This window comes from Lactuca virosa, chromosome 1 (assembly GCF_052849685.1).
Source record: "Lactuca virosa cultivar CGN04683 chromosome 1, Lactuca_virosa_CGN04683_v6, whole genome shotgun sequence".
NCBI lineage: Eukaryota > Viridiplantae > Streptophyta > Magnoliopsida > Asterales > Asteraceae > Lactuca > Lactuca virosa.
The window spans coordinates 241126854-241140838 of NC_136426.1; the positions used below are offsets into that span (position 1 = coordinate 241126854).

Sequence of the window (13985 nt, forward strand, 5' to 3'; positions counted from 1 at the left end):
ATATATATATATATATATATATATATATATATATATATATATATATATATATATATATATATATATATAAAGAGAGAGAAAGTTACAAAAGTTGAAAGAATTTTGGAGCTAACAAAGTATGAAGATAAAAGGATCAAAATTATGAAGAATCAAAAGTTAATACCAAAAGTCAAACAAAAAGGGGTTGAATTCAAAGAAATCAAAGAGCAAATATCAAAGAAGAGATGAATTCAAGGAGCTCCGATGTGGTATCAAAGTTGTAATTCTTTCTAGAACATATGTATGCTTGGGATGTTTAACCAAAAATACCTTAAAGTTAAGAAAGATTTCTGAGGATAGATTCGGAAGGTTGCAAAAATGAGTGTCGTACAAAATTATTCTAATACATTTATGCTACATTTTAGTTAATAATGAAGATATTTGGTACTTATAATGTTTAAATTCTATTTTGTAGCTAAAAAGGACATTATTGAAGAAAAAGGACCAGAAGTGGCAAATATTGGAGCTTGGAAGGACTGGAGCTTAAACGGGAGCTTAATGGAACTTAAAAAGGAAGAAAAATCAAGCAAAGACACTTCCTACGGCGTGGCAATAGAGTAACATGTCGTGTTTGTAAGAAAATCTGCGACGTTCGTGTAAAGACAAAACTCACGATGTGAGCTTGATCATTCTAGAAGATGTATACGCGGAATGCAGTTTCCTTGTCAGACACGGATTTATACTGAACTCATGATGTGAGATCCTAATTCTCACGACGTAAGATACGATTTTAGGAAACTATAAATACTCCTTTACACATTCGAGTTAAGGTTGTTGGATCTAATTTCCTGGAGTTATAGTCGAATTCAAAATTCAGAGGAGAGCAAAAAACAACCCTTGGAAGAGAGAACGATTCGAGATTGAAGATTAGAAGATCATACATCGCATTCAGTTTTCATTAATTCAATCATGTTGAATTCTTATGATTTAGTGTGTTTACCTTCTGTCATGAGTAGCTAATTTAGTAGACTTTCATTTAGTTAGATGAAACCTAAAACTATGAGTTAGTTTCTTATTTTATGGATTATATGCATTTGGTTTATGCATGTGTTTGATTATCATTACCTAGCATGTTAAAGTTTACATCTTTGTTGCTTTGATTCAAGTTAAGTGTAGTTTACTGACCATTTGAATTACATGAACTTGTTTACCTAGTAGTTTATGATCATTAAATTGCTAGAGCTAGGATTAATGACATCTTAGATTAAGTGATAAAGGTAACAACTTTAGCTATGTTGGAGAATATAATTTGATCATAATTGTGTTTAATTAATTGTCTTGATCATAGACAATTATCTTAGATATATCTTACATAGCTCAATCATCATTAATAATCAATTATATGTTTGCTTGTGTATGATCATTACATAGTAGTTCATGAATTTGTAAAAATATTAGTAGATCGGATCAAGACTGCTAATTATATATAATTTGGTAAACAACTTTATTAATCCATAAATAAGAACTAACCATAAGAAGGTGGATTCGAGACTAAACGAAAGTGTTTTTAATATCTTGATAACATTCGCTTTTAGTTAAGTGTTTGTTTAGTTTTAAGTTAATATGAACTTGCAAAATCAGATAAAAACCCCTCACTTTAGTTAATTGTTTTTAGATTAATTTTTAGTAGTTAAATTATTAGCTAAATCTATTCTCTGAGTTCGATACCCAACTTACTACTTATTATACTATAAACTGACTGGGTACACTGCTTATAGGTGCATTAGTAAACAAAAAGTTAGGTTTATAAATTTAAAGCTAGATAGGTATAATTTGTACACATCAACGTTCGAACCGGAAAAATAGTTTTTAAAACATTGTTCTAAGTACACTAAGGTATTTCCTTTAAAATCGTAAACTTTTTAGACCTAATGCTTACATAGTTAAAATCATAAAGTTACACTAGCATATTTTAGATGATTGATTTTATATACTACTATGTACTAGTTGGTTGATTGTGTTTTCTTATTGGATGTATATTAAGATTTTTTTGTGTTGGTATTAGTATATTAAGGGTAATAGTTGGTGACCAATTTAAATTTCTGAAATAATGATATTATATGGTATTATATGAACTTTAATAAATTAGATGGTCGAATGTGAACAAAAAAAATTGCCTAAATATGAATAAAACCAATAGTTCATTACCCTTGGTAATTATCTTTGTCACGTATATCTCACGAAAGTTGTAACTTGTTACAACCGATTATAATGGTAATATGTGAACACTCCAATAAATTTGTTGCATACATGTGTAAAACAAAACAAAAATTAATTATCCTAACAAACCATTTTTTAAACAGTATTCTGATAAAAAATTATAATTTAGTTTATTTGAAAAATAAATATTAAATCATATAATTAATTATGTGCTTTACTCTACATTTTATTTTGTAATTTGTGCAATTGCATAAGGCAGGAACCTCTTAATTTATTAAATATAATATATTAATATTTATTATTCCAATTGTATTTTATTTATTCTGATAAAGCAACAACTCCAGTTGGAATTTCAATGCGGGGAAACAAAGTGGACTCCCATCTGCCCCTCCCTTCCCTCCCGCGCTGCTGTTTACAGCAATCATTACCTCATTATTCCTCACGAAACACAGATTTTCTAATAAAAAATTCGATATTCGTTTGAAGAACTTTGTGGGTTGTTTACAAGCAAACCCCGTTTCAAATAACTTCGATCACCGGTCATATTTACCAGGACGGATCGCCGGAGCTGTCATCATGGGTTGTTCCGGATCGACGAGTGCCAACGGCGACGGTAAACTCTCCGATTTCCAGGATCCTATTCGGTTTTCTGAAATTATTTTGATTTTTTCAAAGATGCTTTTTTCTGTGAAAATGATTGGTAACCGTGATATAGGTGTTACGTTATTAATTGAAATCGATTTTGTAGCCATTCATGTCGTGCTTTGACTTAATGGGGTGTTGAAATGGCTTAATTTGATCGGATTGATATTTGAGTCTTTTTGTGTGGCTAACGAATGTTCTTAGTTTAGCTACTGATCTATATGATTATTTTTTTGAATTATTGGCTTGGGCTTTTAAAAAATTTCTTGTTTTCTTTTGAAAATTTTGAACCAAATGGTTAATTTGCCATTGAAGATTCTGTCACAATGCCAGATTATGATGAAGTTTTGGTTATTCTAAGTTCTATTTGTGCTAGGTTCTTAAGCCCCTATTTCCTTATGTTTTTAAATTGTATCAATCCTTTATTAGGCAAAGTTTATGGTTAAATTTGCATTGTTATCATTACGTATCATTGGTTTACAACATTTGATTATTTTGTCATTATAGAAATATTGGTTGCATATTTGAATAATAGTCAAACACTTTTCATCTTTCATTGTTTCAGAAGCTGTTAAGAAGATAATTAAACTGAAGCCATGGAAGCATACTGAACCAATAACAGGGGAGCAGCTGAAGCGGATGCGTGATGAGTTCTGGGATACCGCTCCACATTATGGTGGCCGAAAAGGTTATCTTTTTTCTTTTTTCTACTTACTGTATACACCCTGTTTATTTTTATCTATTAATTGTAGTGTGGATAAATGATCGTTTAAAAATATTTGAGAAAATAAACGCAGTTCTCAAATAGACGCAGTATTGGGAAATTAATAAATGAACACAAATTTGTAAAATGTTAGGACTTTAGGAAAACCTCGTATCCCTGACTTTCTTTATCAAGTCCATGTTTTTGTATTAAGAAAAGAAAAAAAAAAAAAAAAACATTTACATATAGCTTACATCAATTAAGTCATGTCTACATTAAGTCAAAAGGAAATTGCTCCTTTGCAATAAATTTGGTGCCTAGAGGACAGATCTTTCTGTAAACAAGTCTAAAGAATCATCTTTTTTCAGGTTTAAATTTAGACTGTTTTCGTATGCCAAAATAGAAGTTATTTTAATGATGGGATACACGTTTTCTCGACTCTTTGATCATGTATACATTTTAGATGTGGTATCTTTACTGGAGAATTACAAAAAAACACAACCTACTTTCACAATTTTATCCATTTAACACCACTAATTATTTTCTATGATGATTAAATCTTTTTTACTATTTTCAGCATTTTACTGTTTTAGCTGGTGAATTATTATGTTTTATTGAAATAGTACCATAATAATCATAAAGAAAATAATTTTGTGTATTTTGTTCTTTGCCAAAATAAATGGTTGTTTCTTATAGTATACTGTCTTAGTCATTACATAAAATAATTAACAAGCTCTTGAAAATTGAAAAATCTATTGGAAGAATTTTTTTCAAACCAAAGAATTTCAGTGAACTTGTTAATCAACAAGCTCTTGCCAAAAGCTTGGATTTGGTAAGTCTTGTAGGTTTTCAACAAATTGTAAATAGACAGGGCCTTATAAATAAGCAAATTGAAAAAGCTGGAATTTATTATTTGAAGTTTTTCATGAAAAATCTCCACCAAAAAGGTATTATATTTATATTGTGGATGATGTAAAAAGGGATATGGATAAGTTAATAACATGATTAATTGTCAGAGATTTGGGACGCCCTTCGAGCTGCTGCAGAAGCTGATTTATCCCTGGCACAAACGATAGTGGATAGTGCAGGCATTATCGTTCAAAAGCCTGATCTGACCATATGTTATGATGAAAGAGGTATTCCTTCATTTACCTATAAAGTCCCTTAACTCTTGTCTCTTGTACTTTTTTTTTTTTTTTTTTAAATCACTTTTTTCTAATTAATTTCCGTATTTAGAATATGGGATATTCTCTTTAAATTTTATGGTTTTACCATTGTAACTTTTCCTGGTTTTATTTAACCCATATTTTAATGCAACTTTTTTTTTCATCGGTTCTAGATACCAATTGCTATGACCTTGTTAGAACTTGCTTAAATAAAGACGCAAACAATGAAAATCAAAACAGAATCACATCTTTGATTGCTCAAGACTTAGCTAGAGAGGCTAGTCTCTCCATAAACAAAAGGAATAAAATACTGATTTTACCCTTTTGCCCTTTCTTGATTAATCGGGGGTATTGGTATTTAGAATTTACACTTTTTTGACCTTCAGGTTCCGTATTTAGAACAAGGGATAATGACTTAAAAGGGTAACATATTCTTTGATTTGTACACATTAAGTCACTGAGTTTTTTTTTTGTCCACATTTTCCCATTGAACTTGTTGAACTGTTCAAAAAACATCCTTTTGACCTGCTATCGGAGGTTTAGCCTGTTTGCGGCGTATTTGACAGCTCCGGTCATCTTCTCCGGCGTTCCTGATTTTTCCGACGACCTCAAAAACTCCGACATTCATGATTTTCCATCAGATCACTGTTCATCGTCTTCAACCTCTGGCCATAGTCTTCTTAAGCAAACCTGAAACAATTTCTTGAGCCTAGGATCGTGTTCTGATCTAACCCACATATACACACACTCAAATATGAAGAATCTGATAAATCATTTATCAAATCTGATAAATCATTTATGGAAAATCTGTCAAAAAACGAAATCATACACACATCCAGATCTGGTTCGTGTTCTGAACAAACACACACACTCAAATATGAAGAATCTCTCAAGAACACGATGAACAACCCTGATGAACTAGATAAAGATCTGAAACACATATGAACAAATTCATCCAAAAAACTCTAGATTTCGAGTTTATTTTAGAAGAATCCATCTACAATTCGAATTCTTTCCACATTATGCTCACAAACTCAGACTTGGGGTAGTTATTTTTTTCAGAAATCGAACACATATGAAGATGAATACACACACGTGATGAGCACACATACACACACCTTCGATTTGTTTGAAGCTTACAAACTCGAGGATTGGTTTGGTATTCCAGTACATAAAGACGAAAAATCAAACTCAAGAACAACCCTAAGTCGAGTTAGGGTTTTCAAACCCAGAAATCGATTTCCAAGAACAAAGAAGAAATTGAGTTTGTGTGTTTTAGGTTCCTTGAAGATGAACAGACTCACATGTGGAGGTTTTCTCAAAATCGAGCTTGAAGATCTGAAGAGTTCTTGAAGGTCAGACGAGCTTAAAGATGAACTTGAGTTAGGGTTTTCAAACCCAAAAATTGAGTTTGAAGATGAACTTGAATCTGGAATATATATGATTTGTGTTAATACCCCAGAAGCAATTTCATGTTCGATTTTTGAAGATATTGGTTCGTGTTCTGATCTAACATACACACACATTTCAAAAATCGTTTTTTGAGTGAGAAATTGTGATGTGTGTTCTTGAGTTTGAACACAAGAAGATGAAGATGAAGAATTGATTTTCGGGTTTGTGTTCTTCAGTTTCAAAATCGAACACCCACATGGGTTTATGTTCAAAATTTGTTTAGATCTAACAAAGAGACATAAGGAGAGAACAAACTCGAGTTCTTGAGTTCGGCAGGAAAATCATGTTCACCGGAGAATATGACCGGAGCTTTGCCGGAGCAGTCAAATATGCCGGAAACCGGCTAAACCTACTATTACAGGTTATAAGGATGTTTTTTAAACGGTTTAACAAGTTCAATGAGAAAATATAGACAAAAAAAATAAGTCAGTGACAAAATATGTACAAAACAAATAATAGATTACCCTTTTCAGTCATTATCCCTTAGAACAATCATTTTTATTTTTCCTTTTCATTTTATTAAAAATATCTATACTCTTTACCTTTAGGACTTTAGATTGCCCAAACCCTTGTATTTAGAATATTTACACATTTTTACCTTTCAAGTTTCTCAACTCCTTGTGTTTGGAAGATTTACACTTATTATTATTATTATTTTTTTACCTTTTATGTTCATTAATCCCTTGTATTTGGAATACTTTTAACCTTTCAAGTTGTCCAACCCCTTGTATTTAGAGTATGTATTCTTTTTTTTGCTTTTTACCAATTAAGTACATCAACTTCTTTTGTTCAAAATACATTTTTACCTTTGAAGTTCCTCAAAATCTTGTATTTAAAATATTTACATTTTTGGCTGTCAAGTTTCTCAATCTTGTAATTAGGATCTTTAATTCCTCAACCCATTGTTTTTAGAATATTTACATTTTTTTCAACCCCATGTATCTAAGATATTTATTTACATTTTCCCCCTTTCACAGGTGCAAAGTACGAGTTGCCAAAGTACGTTCTGAGCGAGCCAACAAATTTGGTTCGTGGAAGTTGAGACACTGTTTTCTTCCATTTTCAAGGACCAAAAAACATGTATATTTTTTAGTTTTATTCGTGACCCTTTTTCAACATATTTTGTGACACAAACACTCGGTTGCTAGTTGATCTTCAACTTCTACAAGATGTGGATATTTTAAGTAGAAGTTGTGGTATGTAACACTTGTTTTCCATTTCTTGTTTTCCTTTCTTCAAAGTTTAGATCACAATAAAGGGTATATCCGTAAATGTCATCATTAACGTCCACGTCAACATGCAGAAGGTAAATCACAAACCACAATGTCCCCACATCAAGCCAGTTACAAGTTAGATCATGCTTATCAAAATAGTAATCATAGATGCTTAATGCATCCACCTGGGCTTGTTTTTGCCTTGATACGAACGAAAAAAAAATGGTGTCTAATTCCGTTTTGTTTGATTTTTAGCTTCAATTGAATTAATTTCCGGTTTTTCAATACAAAACAGGTACATGGATTTAATGAAACCAAAATGGCAAAATCCATGAAAATATGAAAAAAAAAATATATTTGCTGCTTTTCAAAATACTATCATTCTAGAAATTTTTAACGACACAGCCGAATGGAATTAAGAAAACTAACAGTACTAGGATTCAGTTCATTTTAACCCAAAAATTCAGTTTTGTTTTTTTTTTTTTTTTCCAAAAACAAGAAACCATTTTAGAGTTTTAGTACACCACCCAGGCCATATATAATTGTCCCCATAGCAAGCAAAATAATTCCTGAACGGATACAGATACTAATTAGATCAAAGTTGTAAATTTGTTTTCTTTGAAGGGCAGAAAATGATGTTTTTACTAATTAGATTACAAATGATATCATTTTCATGGCTCTAGTGATTTGTACCTTACAAACCATACTATATACAAATATCTATCCATCAAGGATCAACTGTTAACTAAATTCAATCTCTAAGGATTGAGAATTCATCATCCAAAGCGTTGTCTCTCGGAGAATCTAATTGTATGTCGTCTGAGATTCCGGATTCAAACCTGTCACGCCTTTGAACCGCAGCCTCTACTCTTTGATGGAATTCATCATCTGTGGTTGAGAGCATGTAACGAAGCTTGAAATTTACACGATTATCCACAAGAATCTTGTGCCGAGGTATAATCCGATCTTCGAGAGAATAGCTAAAGAAACTGCACACACACACAATTAATTACTAATCATCATTTGTTACGCAGTACAAGACATGACATAACAAGTTGTACTGTATTTAAATCTGCATTGGACAAGGACTAGGATTTAATAATATTAATGGGACACAAATTTGTCCCATCTAAAAAGGTGGAAAAGGACTTCACTCTCTTTCTCTCGTATGTGCAAAGACATAAATGCCCTCCTAATCTTCATCATCTAAAATAAGACTTGAACTGGATGGGACCAGGCAAGGTTTTCTAGGACTATTTTCGATGATGAAGATGCGGAGGGCATTTACGTCTTTTATACAGATGAGAGATCGAGAGCGGAGCCCTTTCCGAAATGCATAATACGATTTGAAATTTGAAAAAAAAAAAAAGATAGTATTGATTTGATACCGTGGAAACTCTATGAGATCGTTTAGAGGTCGGACCATTGTTCTTCTTAGAAACCGATATTTAGGGCGAAGAATATCAATATTGTAGCGAAGAAGCATGGGGAAATCAGCAATCATTTCACCCAATGTCTTAAGGTCTATACCAAGTGACAAAAAATATTTCACATTAGGCTCCAATTTCTTTGATATGCTGCACCCTAAAAGCTCAGGCCCCAAACCTATCACCTTTCCAATGTTAGTTTGAGAAACTCCCGCTTTTGTCAATAAAAATATCACCTGCAATATTTTTAGTCAAATTAGGGCTTCCTTTATGTATTAATTCAAAAGGAATTACCCAGATTAAGTCATGCTTTCATTAAGTCAAAATGAAATAACACCTTAGATATCTATGAAAATAAAATAAAAAATGCATACCACGGGCCGTAATTTCTTGTAGAGACTGTAAGTTAGTAATGAAGGAAACTTGACAAGCATACTAGCAATTCCCTTTTCTTCAACGCCAATGTCACGGAAGAATTGTACCTTCAAATCAATTTAAAAGATTATATACTATTGTGAATATCAAACAACAAGACTTCAAATTAACAAAGCGACTACATATAAAGTGTTTTAACCTACATACAACTTAACTCAACAACTAGTAGAGTAAAGATTAATTGATCTCGAAAAAATTGTATTAGGTTAGGTCTTGCTTCTTTTTTCTTTCCATCAAGTGTTGTCATGTTTATAAAATATTTGAGAAAATAAAGGAATACTTGGGAAAACTTAATGGGGAAAGCCTCAATGTAATGACTTTCTCTATTAAATCCTTCTTTCTACATTAAATCATATAGAAACACTCATATATGGCTTACCAAATTAAAATTTCTTCGCGTTAACTTCTTTTATCTAAAAAGGAACAAAGGCTCTTATAATAATTATATATAGTAAGCAAAGCACAACGTACTTTCACCATGTTATCGATTTAGCCACTAAACTATCTTCTATAGTGATTAAAGCAGTATACGTTTTTGAAAAAGGTCAAAGTGCAACTTACTTTTACCATATTAACAGTTGAGCAACTAAACTATTAATTTTATATGATTATTATAAAAAATAGTTTCATGGCTAAATCGATAAAAGTAAATAGTTCAATGAAAAACGATTCTGTAGTTTTATCAAAACAGGGCAACAGTGAATATGGTCTTTTTTAAGGTTCAAGAATAGTATAATGGTTTAACCACTATAGAAAATAGTTAACTGTCTAAATCCATAAATTGGGGGTCAATCGTCAATTAAAAAAAAAAGAATATTAAGAGTTATAAAAGAGCATGCATACCTTTTGAACAAGATTGGTGTCCATATCAAAACAAAAGACCATGGGTTTTACAGTAAGAATTCTCCTCATACCATCTCGAGAAATCCCAAGATAATAAAAGTACTTAACAAGAGGCTTCCATCTTTCTTCAATGCTACATCCCATTAATTGTGGCCTAAATGCTACTAATCTCCCCACATCTTCATTACCAAGCCCAAACTCCTTCAGATATGCAACCTGAAAAAAACAAACAAATGGACTTTAATAATCTTTGCAAGTTTCAAGAAAATTTGGCTAGTAATATAAACCATATAAAAAGAAGAATCTTAGGGGTTGTTTGTTTGGATGAATAGGGGACTTAATGCAAAAAAGTAGCAATTTATTTGTGTAGTTATAGCTATTTTCATTTTTTTTCCTCATTAACTCTGCAATTTGAAAATTTTGGCAAGTAATATATACCAATTTTTTTCTTAACCAGACACTATACTTTGAAAATAGCAGTGAAGATTGATTTGTATGTGGATGATATCTCTATGATTGGGAAAAACTTTCAAAGTGCAATGTTATAATAGGAAGAAACGAAAGTAACATAAGCCCTATAGAAAGAAGAATCTTAGGGGGTGTTTCGATGTGCATGTTCAAAGTGATTATTGTGACTTGAAGAATCATAACAAGTTGGATAACTCATGTGATTACTGCTAGGAATAGGATAGTTAGGAGGAGATGGACGGAATGCAAGAATAGCAACAAACTTTCATTTTTTTTATAGCATCCTACTTTCCCTCCATTCTATTACAACATTGTACTTTCAATTATTTTCTTCTTAAGGACATGTATTTTGAAAAGTAAACACTAATTATTTTCTTATTAGGACACTACTTCTACTTTGAAATCTACCCAGTTATAGCAGTGAAAATTGCTTTCTATTTAGATGATATTGCTATAATTGGGTAAAGTTTTGAGGTACACTGCCATAATAAAAAAGAAATGAAAGTAGGATGCTATTATAAACAAATTAATGGAAGTAAATTGCTAGTTTTTGCATTTAACCCTTAAATTTATACTTATCTCAATAGCAAGTTTTATTTATATAAATTGTTACCTGCTTCTCAAAATCTGATTAATTTGACCCTACATGATCAGAAAATCATAATCATAATCAAATTTCGTCAAACACTCTACATGATCCAAACATCCCTTAGTATGAAGTATGAACAAGACAAAAGCTTTCATATCCATCTTTTACTTTATAAATAAGTCCTGTTTATGATAGTGAAATAAGCACATGATTTAAAAAAGGGCTAAATGTAAGAAACAGCAACGTACTTTCATTTATTTGTGTATTATAACATCTCACTTTCACTTCTTTCTATTACAACATTATACTTTTATTTTTTTTCTTCTTAAAGCATTGCACTTTGAAAAATCTAACAACTATAGCATCGTACTTTCAATTTTTTTTCTTATTGAGACATTAAACTTTTTAAAATCCTATCTATAAGTAAACATATTAATAATAGCTTGCATTTATCCCTTTAAAAAGGTACAAACTTCACATACCTTTTGGTTCATTTCCTCAAGAGAATAGAATCCAAGAACTTTGGGGAAATCAAAAACCATTGTCCCGAAATCTCTCTCATTCATACCCATATCGAAATAAAAATCTTTTCGAATCTTGAGTTCTTCCATGCTAAAAGACAAAAGTTCTGGACACCTACTAATCACATAACCCATCCACTCCCTTCTAACTCCATTCATTTCCAAGTAACAAACTATCTCATCCAACTCTTCAATGTCCCTCTCCAATATATTCTTTCCTGCTCTAAGTAATGCAACCCCAATAAATCTCCCATCCACATGAATTGACTTGAGCCACTCGGATGTACTCCTAATCGATTCCATATTTCCTCTTGCACTGCAAATTAGCTTCCCGATTTGGGGATATGATAATCCGTTATGTTTTAGCCACCTAAAAGAGTAAAGATCACTCAAGGTGTAAGCTTTTTCAGTTTTTCAATTTGGAATTACATTGGTCTATCTTTACATGATATGGGACTTGTATGATAATGCAAAATTTTAAGGGTAATTTAAAGGGTGAGTCTTTTTTGGTACTCAACCAAATTTAAGCATATTCAGGGCCTAACTATTTATGCAAAAAGGTTATTCTTCCAAAATCCCTGAGTTGGCCCACACTATGTCGCATCATGTAAATGATGTACACATAGACCCGCAAGGTGGCTGGAATATGAATACAGAGCCCACAAGTGAAGTAGGGTAATTTAGGAACATCAAGTTGATCTTAATGTTAATTTGTTAAAGAGGGAATTATATACACCCACACAAAACTAACCATCCTACTAGTTAAAAGGGAACCAAACACTAATATTAATATGGCAGAATGGAAGACCCTAAACATAGAGCTTGAGCATTGAAATTTGTATATAATTGATGCCTATGTCATAGAATAGTCAAATACTTGTTGTTTTAATGCTTTACCTTATTAGAGGGACGACATTGGAGGTCTCTAAGCAAGCTTTGGCACGAACATTAAAGGATGAATTAGCATATTCAGGCAACTGTTTCATTGAGGCGGCTTGGATCATAACGTAGTCAATGAACTCAGGGAACAATCTTGAAGCCAAATTCGTAGAATAAGTGATCCCAAATTTCCCTTTTCTCATAGCTTCCTTGAAAATTTCTAACGTCACTTCCCTCCTAATCTCAAGTGCCCTCAAAATCACTTCATAATTGTAATCATCGTTTTCTCCATTAAACACTTCTTTGATTTCAGGTAAAGAAGAGTTTACATCGACGTCGTCCGGAGATTGGACATAGATTGAGCCTGGAAATTGAGGGGTCCTTTTTTTAGCCATTGACAACTCCAGAAGCTTCGACATTTCATCATAATCATACCCACTTGGATTTGGGGATGTAGAAGAAGTTTTGTTTGTTGACAAGAGGAGGGAGGTGGATTTTGCGTTGTGTGTTCGGAGAATTTTATCTTGGTTCGTTGAAGTGATTGTGGGGTTAGAATTTGGAGTAGTTACTTGTTGGGAGTGGGGATGGTGGAGAGAGGAGGCGGATATGAGTGGCAAGTGGTGGCGGGTGAAGGCGAGGGAGGCGATGGTGGCGGAAATGGGGAAGCGAAGGGTGGCGACCTGGTGGAGGGGATAACTTTGTTGGGAAGAGATCATTTTGGATAAGACGCATTTCGTCTCTAATTTTCTTCGGAGTTCATAACGACACTGATCACCGGGTAGAGGAGGTCTGGAACGGAGCATCTTAAAAAGTGTCTTTATGTTTGTTTTTATTTTTTTAGTTTATTTTTTTTACATGGAAGAATAGTTTAATTTCTTAAAAGAAAATGACTTAATAAAGTTAATTAATATACTTTTGGATTTGTATATATTTAATCATTGATTTTTTTTTTCATTTAACATTTTAACTTGTTTTTTATCCACATTAAGTATTTATAAATTTGTATACATTTAGTCTTTAAAGTTTGTATACATTCATTCTTGACAAAATTGCAAAAATGGTCTATGTGGTATATTTTTTGGGGGTTTTAGTCCAAACCACGACTTTTTAGGATTGGTGGTCCTTTTGAGATAGTTTGGTTGCGTTTTTGGTCCCTCGGTAAAGTGAAATGACTGTAATACCCTTGGGGTATTTATTTTTCATTTTTCTTTCAATTTTTTAAATTTAATAGTTATTTTAATAATTAAAAAAAGAGAGGCATCTCTCTCTCTCTCTCTCTCTCTCTCTCTCTCTCTCTCTCTCTCTCTCTCTCTCTCTCTCTCTCTCTCTCTCTCTCTCTCTCTCCCTGCACACATGAGTTTCTTCATCCTTCAACCTTTAAGCATACCGATAACCTGCAATTAAAAACATATACATCGGTCCACACGATTACTAAAACCACTCAACC

The 13985-nt window shown here is 32.2% G+C and overlaps 2 protein-coding genes across 2 annotated transcripts; one reads left to right on the forward strand and one right to left on the reverse strand.

Annotated features, from left to right (window-relative positions):
- The first annotated feature begins 2542 nt into the window (after positions 1-2542).
- On the forward strand, positions 2543-7379 carry LOC145165582 (uncharacterized). The gene is made up of 4 exons (XM_079084331.1): positions 2543-2812; positions 3407-3529; positions 4561-4680; positions 7140-7379. The coding sequence occupies exons 1-4, from the start codon at positions 2776-2778 to the stop codon at positions 7202-7204; spliced, it is 345 nt and encodes a 114-aa protein (XP_078940457.1). The 5' UTR covers positions 2543-2775; the 3' UTR covers positions 7205-7379.
- Positions 7380-7966: 587 nt separating this feature from the next.
- EMB2219 (Mitochondrial transcription termination factor family protein) lies at positions 7967-13322 on the reverse strand. The gene is made up of 6 exons (XM_079084321.1): positions 12557-13322; positions 11621-12029; positions 10082-10297; positions 9178-9285; positions 8765-9039; positions 7967-8365 (listed from the first exon to the last, which is right to left on the reverse strand). Exons 1-6 carry the CDS (start codon positions 13252-13254, stop codon positions 8128-8130), a joined length of 1944 nt encoding a protein of 647 aa, XP_078940447.1. The 5' UTR covers positions 13255-13322; the 3' UTR covers positions 7967-8127.
- Positions 13323-13985: the final 663 nt, after the last annotated feature.